This window comes from Eucyclogobius newberryi, unplaced genomic scaffold (assembly GCF_026437365.1).
Source record: "Eucyclogobius newberryi isolate DKJ021-1_F unplaced genomic scaffold, fEucNew1.0.hap1 SCAF_16, whole genome shotgun sequence".
In the NCBI taxonomy this organism is placed as follows: Eukaryota; Metazoa; Chordata; class Actinopteri; order Gobiiformes; family Gobiidae; genus Eucyclogobius; species Eucyclogobius newberryi.
In genome coordinates this window covers 24,542,131-24,558,149 of record NW_027315790.1, presented here as the reverse complement: position 1 = coordinate 24,558,149, position 16,019 = coordinate 24,542,131, and the positions used below count along the sequence as shown (strand labels likewise).

The 16,019-nt window shown below is 42.0% G+C and overlaps 1 protein-coding gene across 1 annotated transcript in view; it reads right to left on the bottom strand.

The window, feature by feature from the left end:
- The window catches only part of LOC140362046 (dolichyl-diphosphooligosaccharide--protein glycosyltransferase subunit STT3B), a 140,882-nt gene that overhangs the window by 82,127 nt on the left and 42,736 nt on the right, over nt 1–16,019 (bottom strand). The window contains exon 2 of the mRNA XM_072448066.1: nt 4,705–4,813. Within this exon, the coding sequence (XP_072304167.1) occupies nt 4,705–4,813 (109 nt within the window). The remainder of the gene's footprint in view (nt 1–4,704; nt 4,814–16,019) is intronic.

Here is a 16,019-nt window from a genome sequence, read left to right as displayed (position 1 = left end):
GGGCTGTCAGAAGAGTTAGTTGTTGTTGTTGTTGTTGTTGTTGTTCTGCTCAACTAGCAGAGAGCTAAGCTACGCGATAATGAGCTACGAGCTAATGCTAACAAGAGATCTCATCCACCTGAAATGAGACTTTAAAAATACTTTGAAGCATTTGAGATCACATTACGTAGATACAAAACTCAAATTACTGACTCGAACAGCGAAATGAGTGACTACAATCTAATGTCAAGCCTATTTAATTGTCCCACAGCCTCAAAGAAATGTTCACACAATCAGCTGTGCTCTAGAATTTATAGTGCTCAGGTCATTGTGCTTCTAGTGAGTGTGTGAAGTTCTCAAAGAGCTGATGAAACTGGAAAATGATATTGGCAACATAAATGTGCCTCATTAAATATGCTGTATTATAATAGTAAAAGTTTGAATAATATTGCAGTAAATGTACTGGGCTCAAATATAACTGCTGTACAATGTTCTTTAAGATCTGGATTTGCCTTCAGCCCTCACTGTTGCTCCTGCCCCTGCTGCTCCTGCTCCTGCTCCTGTTGCTCCTGCCCCTGCCCCTGCTGCTCCTGCTCCTTCAGGGGATGCTGGCCCTTCTGCTGCACCCACAGGTGTGTAAAAGCATTTGGTTGGATTACAATTTGTTTTTTAGCCCGTGTCATCTAAATTGCAATGTGCTTTTTTTTTTTGTAGAACCACGAGGAAGAGGTGCTGGAGCCAGAGTCCTCCAGCTTTGAGAGGGAGGTGCTGGCAGCGCTCTGGGACTGACCCTCCTCATGTTCCATCTGCTTCCTCTCCTGCAGAGGGTTCCAGCTCATTCAAAAGAATGTGTAAAATTACAAATGTATAAATTACTATATGAAAATAGTTCATTTGATTTCAATCTGGAACCATTTGAGCTGCATCTTCTGCAGGAGAAATGGACTCCTTTACCCTCTGTGTCCCCCACTCTTCTCCAGGCCATATTAGTTCTGTATTTATATATTATTTTTATATATAGTTATTTATTTTTCTATTTTTCCACAAAATAAATTACATTTTATATTATAAAGCGTGTATCCTGTATACGTGCAACTTTTTCATAAAATACTGGGTAGTTTGTTGGAAAATCAGTGGCTAGATAGAAAATCGGTATCGGAAAAAATCGGTTTTGGCAGGTCAGACCTCCTTAAAAAACGGAAATCGGTATCGGCCAAGAATTTTGGAATCGGTGCATCTCTAGTAATGTCCACACATTTCCCTAAATGTCTCGTCCCCCCCTTGGCACAGCTGTGCCCCCCCCAAATGGGCACGCCTACTTTGATAAGCTCTGAGTGAAACACTTGAAACCCATTAAAGTTTTGGCAGAGCAACACAACAGCAATTTATGTGACTCAATAAACTTAGATAAAGAGGGAGTGTATTCTAAAGAGCCTGATTGAGCTGTGAAAAGTTCTCTGGACTACAGTGTGAGACGCGGCGCCGTCCTGCTGCATCTTTAGCTAGAGTGATTTGGCCGTGGCGGGCCGTGGCGGGCAGTGTGGCGGGCCGTGGCGGGCAGTGGCGGGCCGTGTGGCGGGCCGTGGCGGGCCGTGGCGGGCAGTGGCGGGCCGTGGCGGGCAGTGGCGGGCCGTGGCGGGCCGTGTGGCGGGCCGTGGCGGGCAGTGTGGCGGGCCGTGGCGGGCAGTGTGGCGGGCCGTGGCGGGCAGTGGCGGGCCGTGTGGCGGGCCGTGGCGGGCCGTGTGGCGGGCCGTGTGGCGGGCAGTGGCGGGCCGTGGCGGGCAGTGGCGGGCCGTGTGGCGGGCCGTGTGGCGGGCCGTGTGGCGGGCCGTGTGGCGGGCCGTGTGGCGGGCAGTGTGGCGGGCCGTGGCGGGCAGTGGCGGGCCGTGTGGCGGGCCGTGTGGCGGGCCGTGTGGAGGGCCGTGTGGCGGGCAGTGGCGGGCCGTGATAGAGGAGACACTGGGGCTGTTAAAGAGGAGGATGGAGCGCTGGCATTTACACCGGCCTCACAGGACAGAGGAGCAGCTGCAGGAAGAGGGAAGGAAATGCCTCTGATGGAATGGGGAAGTACAAGAGGCGCTGGATGTTTCACAGGGAGTGTTACGACAGGTAAACGGGAAATGAGATTCAGCCAGCGGGAATTTATCACGTCTGGATTGTAAAGTAGTGAGAGTTGAAGCTGAGAGCGAGAGTCGAAACACTGCACGCAGATTTAAAGGATGTGCACTGGCTTCTCGTGTGCTGGGAAGTACTTTTAATGCAAACTTTTTCAGTCTAATAGAACAATAGAAAACACAAACAACAGAACATGACCAGAGAACAGAACAAAAGCTACACTAAAAACAAAAAAAAGGCAATAAAAGAAAACTACAAAGTCAAATTGACAAAAATGTATATCTCAACTATGATGATTCAATAATGACATTCAGACAATATTGTAACAAAACATCAGGACTAAAACGTGCCTGTAAATGTCATGGTTGGAGCCTAAAATAAAGCACAAAAGGGCAGAAATATCACTTTATACAAGGGCTGTTAAAGTTAAGCGTTAATTCGCAAAATTAAGTCAGATTAATCATAAAAAAAGGTGATTAATCCGATAACATTTTGAATGGACTGACAGCATTACACTTAGTTTAAATATAGACGATATACTCAATATTCTTATTTACTTATATTTCAAAACAACAATTGCTATATTACTTTTTTTTTTTTTTAAACATAATATTGCCAGGCTCTAATGGCACTTTGCACGATTCCTCACTGACTCGATGCAAAAGTGGGCTCTATGTTGCCATGGAAATGTTATTTCTTGGGCTGATATGTTCCAGTCTTGACATTAAACCATCCATTTAATTGCAGGTCTTTTTACTGCTGAAAATGCAGAGGAAAAACTTCTTACTTAGAAGCGAGAGCAATTACTTTTAATCACACGCTTCTGCACTTTAAACATTCTTCTTGATTTTGTTTCCGACTGTTTTGTTTCTCGTTTCTTGAAAAGCACCTGTGAATAAAGGTATTACTATGAAAAGAAGAGCATCACCATGGAGACGAGTAGAAACGGTACACGGTGTGCCACGAAATACACAAATGTTTGGATTTCCTTGAATTTGACTTAACTTAAGATTGAGATTCATTGATCACTGAAAAACATTGAGGATATTTTGATACCAAAGAGAACAGTCAATATATAAAACGCTCGCCTGAGTTTCTTCTAGAATTTATTAAAAGAGAAAGTTTAATTTGAGCTGCTCTTTGCTCAGAGAACCAGGCTAAAGGTTAAACAAGTGTTCACATGAAACGTTCTCCCCTCAAAGTCAGATCAAAGTCACACGATCTTTGGCTCAGGCCGGAGTTTGTCAGAGCCAGGGCCGCACCTGCCCCAGAGCCAGAGCCGCACCTGCCCCAGAGCCAGAGCCAGGGCTGCACCTGCCCCAGAGCCAGGGCCGCACCTGCCCCAGAGGCAGAGCCAGGGCTGCACCTGCCCCAGAGCCAGAGCCGCACCTGCCCCAGAGCCAGAGCCAGGGCTGCACCTGCCCCAGAGCCAGGGCCGCACCTGCCCCAGAGGCAGAGCCAGGGCTGCACCTGCCCCAGAGGCAGAGCCAGGGCTGCACCTGCCCCAGAGCCAGAGCCAGGGCTGCACCTGCCCCAGAGCCAGGGCCGCACCTGCCCCAGAGCCAGAGCCGCACCTGCCCCAGAGCCAGAGCCGCACCTGCCCCAGAGGCAGAGCCAGGGCTGCACCTGCCCCAGAGCCAGGGCCGCACCTGCCCCAGAGCGAGAGCCGCACCTGCCCCAGAGCCAGAGCCAGGGCCAGGGCTGCACCTGCCCCAGAGCCAGAGCCAGGGCTGCACCTGCCCCAGAGCCAGAGCCAGGGCCGCACCTGCCCCAGAGCCAGGGCCGCACCTGCCCCAGAGCCAGGGCTGCACCTGCCCCAGAGCCAGGGCTGCACCTGCCCCAGAGCCAGGGCCGCACCTGCCCCAGAGCGAGAGCCGCACCTGCCCCCAGAGCCAGAGCCGCACCTGCCCCAGAGCCAGAGCTGCACCTGCCCCAGAGCCAGAGCCGCACCTGCCACAGAGCCAGAGCCGCACCTGCCACAGAGCCAGAGCTGCACCTGCCCCCCTTTTAAGATTTTAGAAATGGATTCAGAATTCTAAGAGGGCCAGTGGATGTGACAATCATATAACATTTTGCCAAGATTAATAGAGTTAAATCCAGCTACATAGTTTTTATTAAACACATAACGCTATAGGTTTCTAGGGTCATTTTGAGCACATTTCTGCTTTATCTCAGTTATAAAACCTCCTCTCAGACACCGTTCTGGAGTCTGTGTATTACTTTAAAAAAAAGAAAGATGATTCAACTGCCAAATAGTTGAGTGCTATTTGCGAATCACAAGAAAATGTGCTCATGGCCAAGTGCGTCCGATTGAAAATCACTTCCAACTGCCTGGCCAACTCCCACGCTTCCTCTCCCTAGACACCTCCCTGGACACCTCGACCATCGTCCTCGTCCTTGTCCAGCCGCCGTTTCAAGTGTAAATGTCGTCTCTCCTAACGGTGCGTCGCTTCCTTCTCCGAGACGGTGGTAAAGGTCGCGCTCGGCCTCCGCAGCCTTTTATTATTCACTCCTCCTCGTTGTCCCCAATAACTAAGTCTGTCTGTGTCTAGTCCCAGAAAAACTAATCAAATTTGACTGCATTATTTGACGGCGCGAGAAGAAACTTACCGTTCCACCGACGATCCTGCCCAGAGGATACCACGCCCTTTCGTCGAACCAGTTCAGAAACTCGTAGAAGCCGTTTGAGGCCAGATGATGCGTGGATCTGTAGTTGAACCTGCAGAAAAAGAAAAAAAAAAAGAGGAATTATTAGAAGAATAGAAAGGTAGGCAGCGCATTTTTTGTCTGGCAACATTGTACGGCATATGAGAGTCCCAAAACGCACGAAAAAGCCACATCATTTTGAGATTTACTGAAGGTGTTTAAAGCGGCAAGGATTTGTTTTCAGCGCGTGGGCTTTTGGGCTGATGTCAACGGCTCACGGGTCAATACTCGGTTTAAAAAAAATGGTCATTTGAAGGAGTTTTTGTTCCTTTGCAGATCGCTTACTTTCCAAAACAGTCATCAAGTGTGGACAATCCCATCGTCACGTCGCAGAGGAAATTGGAAAAGGATTGAGAACACACACACACACACACACACACACACACACAGAGTCGCGATCGCGACTCGATGTGTGACGTCTTTTCAAAAATCATGGTTCAGTTGACACTCAGTTGTGCCTTTCGCATCCAGGAGCATTAGAATTTGAGAAGAAATATAAAACAGCAGGTCTAAACTACGGAGGTGTCAAACTTAAAAAGGACCCGGGAGTCACAGCCGGGGATCTTTATTTCTCTGCAGACGACGGAATGGATTGCAGCCACATACCGTTTACCTTTAAGGACGCTATTTTGAGGACTCTGATCGTACAAAAGTTAATGTTTTGTTTTGAATTATTAAATGGTCTTTTGCAATTTTTCATCACTCTGAAATGTAGTTTGACAAAAAGAGAGATTGTGTTTATTTTTACTGTGATACTTATTTAACTAGAGCTTTAACTTTATTTCTTCTGCTGGTCGGCTTAGTTTCTCCAACGAAAATGATGAATAAAAGTCATTTTGATTCTGATAATGAACTATTTAAATTTTTCCGAGCAAACACAAGTGGTTTTCAATATCAATTTCATGAACATAAACAGGGAATACATATAGAAGTTTAAATCAGTGCCATTTCACCCTGAATTCCTTTCAAGTCTGAACTCAAATCAACCTTCACTGACAGAGATGACTGACAAAAATGATCGCTGACTATTTGAAACGACTGGATATCTTATTTATTTGAATTGCACAGCCCTAATCTGAAACCCAGTGAGAACTCCCAAATAATTGCAGCCTTTGTGATTTGGTAATTGCGACCATTCAAACGATTGCAAATTAAACTTATCACGAGTGTTCAGAGTCAATCTTATCTCCTTTAAAAAAAAAAAAAAACTATAATTTGGCCGTGGCCTCCTCACATCTCCAAAGCGCTGCGTCTTTAGTGAGCGGAGGGAGAATCGGACGATGAACTAAAGCGCCGACACTGAGGAGAACATGACCGTCGAGCCACAGAGAGAGAAACCGGGCGACGACGAAGTGATCCTTTCTGACACTTTCACGGCAGCACGTTTCATTAAGGCTGCTCGCTTTACGGTATGCGGTTCTGTTCAGTTTCGAGGCCCATCCAGCACCAGGCGTGTAGGAGCGACGCAAGCGCGGAGCCTAAAGCAGAAAAGCAGAAAAGCTCCACTGAAGGACGATTACCTACACAAGAGAGGACATCAACCTTATGTGTTTCAGGTACACAACAGTAGGGCAAAACGCGTGTTATTTGCATAAAACAAGATGGGAATTAGGGCTGGGGGATATATAAAAATGTAGATAATATTGTGAGTGTTGTTTTGAAGTTATGCAACATTTTAATAACAAGTATAGTTTGTTATGTTGTAAAAGTTCAAGTAAAAGGAATAAGGTGATATTTTTGCATCAATTTGACAGATACTTCACATTTGTTGGATAATTAAACCTCAATTCATACGTTTGAAGACATATTTGAACATTTGTCTTATTCTGTCGTTATTCTGATTTTCTTTTTTTTTCCATAATAATAATTGCCACAGTTGAAATCGTAGTATAGTATTAAGGCAATATACTGCCCTCTCCAAACAACAATATATTTTTTTGTCTAATCTCACCGCATTAAAGAAAGACCTTAAACTAATGGAAGTATATTAAGATCTGCAAGAGGAACTGAAGATGGCCCGTGCTTGGTGCATGATGCAAGCAAATACTGTCTACGCTTCTGCAGTACTTCCTCAGTGCGAGCCGAGCCCTGCCCACCGAGCTGCTCAGGGCGGCGAGAGCGAGGCAGGCTAAGGGTTACACAGCCGTCCATGGCGCTTTGAGCATTTAAACTTTCAAGTTCTAGAGGAAATGGAGAGGAATCCCTGAAAAATCTGACCTTTGTGAAAGCTGCAGGTGCATGTGCTGTCAGCCAAACATGGTCGCTTGGTGCTCTCAGGGAGAAATCTTTCTTAGCCTGAAGTGCAATGCTGGCCACTCATCAAACTCACTTGCAGACAGATGGCGTTCATATTATAGATCCACGGGCAGAACTAAATGAGAGTAAAATTGAGCCGAGAGCTGTTCATGTTTCTGCTCTTTCTCATCTGCACTAGAGACGGACACTCAGAAAATCAGACTGAGTAAGTATCACGAGCTCCCACTGAGCAGAGGATGCACTGAAAGCATTGCGGTTCATCTGCCGTGGCCTCGTTCTCCCTCCACAGACACACTTTCACATTTCACACATTTCTCTCAAGTGTCTTCGTGAAAAAAAAAAAAAAAAAAACATTGATTTGCCGCTTTACACGCGTGGTTAGTTTCATTTTCTGCTATTGCAACAACTGATTGAACAGTTAGGGCCAATGTCGCGATCGCAGCAGAGTCCATGTCTCACAGACTAAATTTCAACTCATCTTCAGAAATGACTCCAGACGAGAAACGCGAATGTTGTGAATTCCCATAACCGCCGCCAAGTGAAGAAATGCAATCTGGCGTTGGCGGCAGGATATAGACCATTATATAGACACATGGATGTTTTTTTTTTCCTGTACCGCTGTCAATTTACAAGCCTCAACACTTGAATGGGGAATGTTCGGATAAACTTGAACCAACCAACCACCAGTTATGTTTCAAACGTTAACAATATGCTTTTTGATGACAAGAATGTTACAGTGACATGAGAACCTGTGATTATGCGCTCAAGAAGTTTGAAATAACTTTATAGACAACCATTTCCCATTTGGTTAGGACATGTAAAACCTGGTCTAGCACTGCTTCTGTCCAGGTTTAGTCCTGCCGTAATGATTGTGTAAATCCCCTTATACATGCATTTATTTCTGTGAATTAGAACAGTGCGTATGAATCGTGATGTGTCAGCAAGCAGCTTCAACATCAATGTGGTGCAAAGGCGGGTAAAATATAAATAAAACAATGAACTGACAAAAACAGACGCATAAATTGACATTACAAGACACAAAAATGAAAGCCTACAAGACAACAGACACAGCATGACGACACATCTGAGACATCCCAATGAAAACAGACTTTACAGTACAACGAGCCCAAGAACATCATCTACGTGTGCATGGCAGGTTTGATGTCAAAGTTGTTGAAGGTTCATAGTTAACACGGTTTCTACTCTGGCAGTGTATTCTATAATTCTGTGCCTTTGATCACATAACATTGCAGTCTCCTTAAAAGAGACATAACATACTTTTTTTTTTTTTTATCTAGCTCTCAAGGCTCTTTGTATTGAACAATAACAGAAGTAGATCAACATTTTACATTTTGTTAAAAAAACGGCTCAGAAATATAAACCGCTCCATTGACTTCCTGTTAAAAACTGACTGAAACTACAACGCTGGGTAAACTAATGATGAGACGACACCATTAATTGTTGTGAGGTTAAACGATCATTAAAGTTGATAGCGTGCTGCTTTCATTTCGGTTTGTGTTTAGATCTGGTTTAATCCTGCAGTGAATCAAGCGCAGTCCTTTGTCCGGGCCTTGCACATCAATAATCCATTGAAAGTGAAATACTTAGGAGGTACATGGAGTGAACCTCTCTGTACTCCGGCTCAGTGGAGGCAGTCATAGCGGCATGTCGAGCGCTGAACGGGACACTGCACTTTAAATCTCTGGCATCAAGGCCGGCTCATTTATCACTGCAGACTTCTGGCTCCTCGTCCTCCATCGCTGACATCACACCTCACCCAGAGCTGCACCCCTCCGCGGCCGGGACCACCCAGTCTCCTTTGGGGTAGAGTGAACTTCGGACAGACATTACTCGTCCGTCTGTGATCGGTTTCATTTGAAAAGGTGAACAGTAAAAGTCAAATCCACTCGAAGCTTCTCTTGTGGTTGAATCTCCAAAGAGTCGTGAGCAGGCGCTTTTAAAAACTATTTCCGAAGCTAATATGAACAACAACTTCCCATTGCTCCTCGGGGCAATTAGATAATACAAGTGAACCACCCCAGGGCACAGTCTACAGCAGAAGCGGCAGTGACTCACGGCGGGTTTTACCTTGCGTTACCTGCGCCTCATTTGTACTTCACACAGACCCAGTGCAGTCCATGCTGAATTAAACTGTAGCTCTGGCATAAGAACAAGACGAGCTCTGTAGCGCTTGAAATATCCTGCTTTTTATGTCATCAGGATGGTACACCTGATTGTGGTTTTACATAAATCTTCCAGAAATATAAAGCAAATGGATAATTTCTTGATTGTCACAACAAAGCCACTGAAATGCAAAAAGAACCTCACAGCGTAACTCGGGAGCTAAACTAAACTGAACTTAAGGCATCGACAAAAATGAAAATCAACTCTTTTTTTCATACCATCATCTCAGTAACGATTTTCAAGCAATATTTTTAAAAAGCATCAGGAATTTGTGAAAATGTGTCTGTAAATGTCTTGGTTGACTGGACCATAAAATAACCACATTGTATTTTAAACTTTTAAAAATGTCACTTTGTTTGAGAGCTTTCACCAGAGGTTTACGTCTCAAGGTCATTTTTTGTCATTTATATTAGTAGATGATAAACTTGATATTCTAATTTTGCATTTCTTCAAAACAACAATTGACATAATCCATATTTCGATATTTCTTCTCAACTTCACGGTTCACATTGTAGCTTTTCACTTTTCTCTATGGAGATGTTATTGCTTTGCCAGGAACGACCCACAGTACGGTGTTAAAATTAACCATCTCCACGGCGACTAGGCATGTGCGTCATAGATTCCAGCTACAGGTCAGATCTGTGGAGAGTTGACCCTGCTCACAGTACGAACGCAGGTTTCACAAGGTATTTTTAAAGCAATTAAAAAGAAAATGAACTTTGAATTGAATGAATGCAAGATGGTTTAAATGCCATACTGTGAAAAATGCAATTCCAACATCTCCACGGAGACAAGCAGGTGGCAGACCCCAAACAGAAACATGACAGTGCTAATTTGAGTTGGGGTAATTATCAAATGACTTAGTGGTTCAGACTGCTACAAACATGTTCTGAAATAACTTTTTATCGTATGCCACCAAATAAAGTCATAGGTATAAAAATATGAGACTGTCGTATGCACTTTAATGCTCCTGGATTTGCTTACAATGTGCAAAAAATCTTAGCTTTTTATACATATACGACAAATCTAAACACAAAAAGCAAAACGGAAACATTGAAATGAAGACGTGCAGCTCAAGTGAGGGTCATGGTTTTCAAATGGACTTTAGTGAACACAATATGGTTTTCATCCCGAACGAGAGCCCCAGAAGAGAGTCCTGAGGAGAGTCCGTTAATGAGCTTTACTTCCAAAATAAACTCTCTTCGCCTGATCACTCTAAATGGCTATTTTGTCCATTCATGGATCTTGGAGTCATGCTGCCACACTCAGGTTCTTTTCTTACAGGTAATTCACCCAAAAGAACAACTCGGCAAACTGTCACTTTCCTAGTAGATTGCAGGGGATTTTCTTTAAACTGAATACTTGTTCCTGGTTCTGAGGTAGTGCTTATTCCTTCCCAAAAGCTTTTAGGGAGCTTTCTCAAAATGTATGATGATGAAGTACAGGCCATTGAGCACGCTGCGCTCACAAAAAAGAACAAAAATCTTCCTTGTTAAGAGTCCATCACAAAAGGTCTTCCATTAGAGGTTGAGCTGCCCGGCCGTTTCCACCTGGGCCATTCACGAGCTGTCAAGCCAGCCAGAGTGAAACATTATTTAAACTGAATTTAAATAATGCCCACAAAAGAAAACTACGCTGACTGTCAAATCACATCCACTGAACCAATTTACCGGGGTTTTTACGGCCGGCCGAGTGCGGATACTCCTGCCCTTGTCGCCTCCGGAAGGAAATGTAGCTCGGGGCTGCCGTTTGAGTGATTTTAATACATGTGCGTCGATACTTGGAAGGGACGAGCCAATATGTGTGCAAGCAGACGCAAAACAATACCCTGCAAATACAACGATACGCAATATCACCACAGAAGATGCATCGTTCGACAAGTACAATTTGAATGACCAAAAACAAGCAGATACAGCCCCTCTTTAAGAATTGAGGGATGGACAATATTGCTGGGTTTAAGACATCATACATTTCTATGGAACTGAATATTTAATGGTTTGTAATGTGATCAATGGAGAAAACTGACTCTTTCCACAGTTCTGAGAGTGTGAAATCCTCAAAATGGACTTTAAATTGATCACGTTGTGAGATTATTACTGCACATTACTTTATTTTTACTGACTGCTTATAGGAAATTACAAACAAAATAGGTCAAAGCAGGACTAAACAGACGTCTTCCAAGTAATCAACTTCTCAACCAACAAAAGATTTGCCAATTGAACATGTAGTCAGAGTTGCCAAGCGACCAAAACAAGCAACCTGAGGAAAATAAGCCCAAACAAAAGGAAATAAGCCCCCCCAAAAATGAAGTGGTTAGACTTGTGCTGCGGAAGAGAACATTTTACCTTATTAATGGTCTTTGTAAATTCCTGTGATGGTCAAATGTGTATTTTGGGGCGTTTGAGGTGCCCGTCATCGCCCCCTGCTGTTTCTTTGCACAAAACCAGCCTTGCAACAATTATACATGGAAAAAATGGCTTTTTATCATATTTTGCAACATTAAATGTTTTTAGTGTGTCTTATTTCAATAGAAAATAAAACAATAATTACTTTGGGTCGGTTCTTTGACAGTTTATTTCCACATGGGAGCTGCAGGGGGCGCTCCATCACTAGTTTCTTGGTTCAAGCCCAAAAAACTACAACCCGACAACTCAAAGAAAAAAGCCCAAAGTGGCTATAAAAGAAGCAGACTTGGCAGCTCTGCGTCGTCAGTTGCGTATGAAGACGTCTGCTCTCTCTTAAGGTAGTCGTCTGTCATTTCTTTCATCCTGGCCCCAGCAGGCTGCACCACTCTCCAAATCAAAGTCTGATTAGCGGTTTCCTGTACCTGCCTCCTCATTAACATGGTCAAGTGGACTCCAATAGTGCCTGTGTTTCCTGTCTCCAGTATTGATTACATTATTAGAGGTGTTATTTCCTCTCTCTGCGGGTGAACCATCAAGGATCTCTGAAACGTTCGTCTTCCCCGCGGCAGGTAAACAGCTCAGTGTTTAGCGGGCTCTTCTCCTGCACAGCGAGAGCACTTTACCGCCTCCATCAGAGAGACGGAGCAGCGCTATAGTCTTCTCTTAAACGAGCAAAATGTCACGCTGGAAAATGAACCAGCACCAGGGCGGCTAATTTATGCAAATGCCACATCAAACTATATCTTATCTTCACATGCCAATTCTGAAAGCATCAAGATATGAAGATCTGCTGTGTTCCTTTCTAATATAAATAAAACGTTGGTGCTCTTCACAGTTGCTTAAAGGTCGATACATGTCGCTGCAAGGAATGATGGGATTTTCTTGTTGATTCGACCAGTCATCATTTTGCAATAGCGAATTTTTCATTTTTGCCATTTACTGTAATTATTCCAAACGATGCTGGTAAATGAGCAAATGTTCCTTCCATCATCTCATTCAATTAGAGTAAGGAAGGATCAAAGATATTTTCTGATATTACAAATGTGTGTGCGGTAAAACCTTGATGAACGCTGTAAAGACGGACTGAATACATTGTTGTTTCCGAGCAGAAATGCAAACAAGTCATCATTTCAAGGTTTATTCTTCTCATTTGTTTGGCTCCTTAATATTCCATTTTCTAAAGGAGGACATTTTGGACTTCTGGGACGATTAAAAAGTACTTTGATGTTTTTTTTCCCCATAACTTTGTTCCATAAAAAAGAAAGTAATGAAGAGATGTAGACAAAGAAGAACAGCCATGTAAACTCATACATATTCAGAGGGTCTGAACGTGAAACCAAAGATACAAACATCACTAATTAAAAGATTATATAAATATTGTAATAAAAACATTAAATACATACTAGTTGATGCTAATGTTAGTATGAGACATTCATATAAACCTGTATAAATACTTCAAAAATTACAGAAATTCCTGAACATTCCTGTCACGGTAACATTAAAGAAACTACCATTGTATTGTGTTTAAGATTAAAGTACATTCAATTGTAATATCAAAATCAACACTGAGCCTCTTAAACCGTATTATATTGCATTTCATTATATTCAGAACCAACATAAAATATCCAAAACAGAATAATCCTTCACCTTTTAGTAAATAAATTTGTCAGAGAAAAGATCACGTACATTTTTTTTTAAAAGATCACGTACAAAACATCCATAGAGCCCGACCCTCGAAATAATGTCGGTTTAGTTGCTGGAAACTCGACTTACCCCTGAACTCCACCGTCTATATTTTAATCATTACAACTCTGGTCTGCATAACGACTGCCAGTGCAACCATTAGCAGGATTCCCAAACTATCTTAGGGATTAGTACTGTCAAGTTTATGCGGTTAAGGTCACAATATAATTAAGAACTAAAAAAAAAAAAAAACTGTGAGAATCGTAGCAACAATGAGTCATTTCAGTTCAATTTATTCTCCAAAAACTACATGATTTCATTAAATTAGTGAGGAACGGTACAGACCTCACAGTAACTTTAACACTGAACTTTGATATTAAGAGCCCCCCCTAGTTGGGATATTTTCACAGTGCAACAATAATGTGCTGAAACATGCCGGTAAATGTCTTGGTTGAGGTATAAAAGTAGTACCAAAGTATAAAAAATGTCAGAAATATCACTTTATTCCTTTGAACAGAATCGTCTAGCGTGATCTTCCAGACAACTTTATTTTCACTTGGCTCTTTTTGCGGCAATTTTTAATCATCTTAATTGCCCAAAAATATCTAATTTGAGATTTTTTTCTGACAGGCTTCGCAATTAGCGGTTGGATTCTTCCCAAAGTGCATATTTTAAACTCGTCCAGGAGCGAAAAAGGAAAGAAAGAAAAGTGTTGCGAAATGCATTTGATTGTGGTTTGTTCCCACATTTGACAAGATGTAAACTACAGGCGGATATTGTGTGGTTCCCCTTGCGATTAATCATGCTGATCTAGTTTAATTAAAGAGGATTTCATCAATAATCAAATTTTGCATCTCCCTCCAATACAACAATAATGACATTTGCCTTTTTTTGATACACCTCCCACCTCCACCTGACTTTGATTTATTTTTTCTAGTTGAGAAAAATGCTGTTTATTCTTGGCAGTGTAATGTGAAATAAAATGAGACTCAAGGATGTCGCCAATGTATTTTAAAAGGCCTTTTTTGTACATAAGCAACTGTGAGGGACACTAGTTCATATCCGTTATTAAACCAAAACTATGCAGTCATTTCCCAGAACGCAGTTTTTTTTGTCATGGTTCAACATCAGTGTGAGCGACAGGACTATTAGATGATGCTAAATGTTTAACTAAATGATTCAAAAGTTCAAAATTGGGTACGGCCTTTAAACTCACTTCACACAAACCATTTCTTTGTATAAAGGAAACAACTTGAGCGGCAAAATGGCCAGATTAAAGTGCATCTTAAGCAAATATTGGCAGAGCATTTTTAATTGATAGGTCTGGAGATAGCCGTTTAGATCTGAGCGATGCTGCAAAGCGGACGCAGAATGACATCAGAAATTAAGCAAAAGTCTTTAAAGTGTTGAGCAAATGTGACGTGCCTGAAAAGCTCTGCAAGTCGGAGGAGGGTGATTAAACATTTAAGTGAAATTACAGTTTAGTTCAAATAGACGTTTCCATCACAGGGTGCAGTTGGTAAATGGATGAACCTAAACTGACGTTTCTTTACGGTTCAATTTGTAAAACAATGCAGTCATTATCTTGGCCAATAACGGAGACAAACTCGAGCCTTTGCATGTTTGTAAGCGCTAAGCTAATTACCTTCTTATTTGGCCCATGTTTCAATTCAAATGCTTTGTCAATACGAAAAGTGTGACAGTGACAGATAAGGCAGACGCACACAATCAATGGCTTAATAAACCCTAAGAATAACGATCCTGGACCAAATATTTACCATCTTACTTGTACCACACTTTAAGTTGTTTTTAATCATGCCTTTAAATTAAACATTGTGATTCAAAAGTTCAACTAGAGTGTAGGAGTGTAGTGTCTCTACTACAATTATTATTTTGTATTCCTATTTTGTATTATTATTATTATGTATTATTTTTTGTAACATTATTTTTGTATTATTATTATTATATTATTATTTTGTATTATTATTTTGTATTATTATCATTATTTTGTATTATTATTATTTTGTATTATTCTTGTTTTGTATTATTATTTATTTATTTTTGAGCAGATACCAATATCTGATATTTGGCTCGCTGCGGTGACGTATAATCCATAGCAAGGCTCAAAAAAAAATATTTAAAGCAAATTAACTTTTCACTATAGTCAAAATGATATGGGATACGAAATAATGTACTGCATAATTGTGTAAACATACAAACACATTTTTGAATCCAACTGTTCTTCTAATTCCATGTTCACTGTTCAATGAGACATATTTGATCAGGTGTCATGCCCAGTTTGTCTGATGCAGTGCAAAAAAAGAGAAACCGATACCGGGGGACTGATACTGGGGAACCGATACCTCACCCATCCCAACAACAGTGCATACTATGTTTCCACTTTGCACATGCATTTAAATAGGCCAATTATTAATGGATTAGTTAAAACATCAAAACTATCATGTGGTTTAATGCGATGAAGCTCAAGATAATTCAAAAAAGGTCACATTTTGTCCTGTTAATGTCGTTTTTCCTCTTTCCACTGCAATAATACAGGTCAAAAGGATGAATACAATATGGCACTGTTCTCATTTTGGCTCTATAGAAAATGCAATAGTAAACTCTTATTTTACACAAACTCCAAAAATTGCTGCCTCGTCGGTTTTATTACAACACGGATTCAACAGCAGC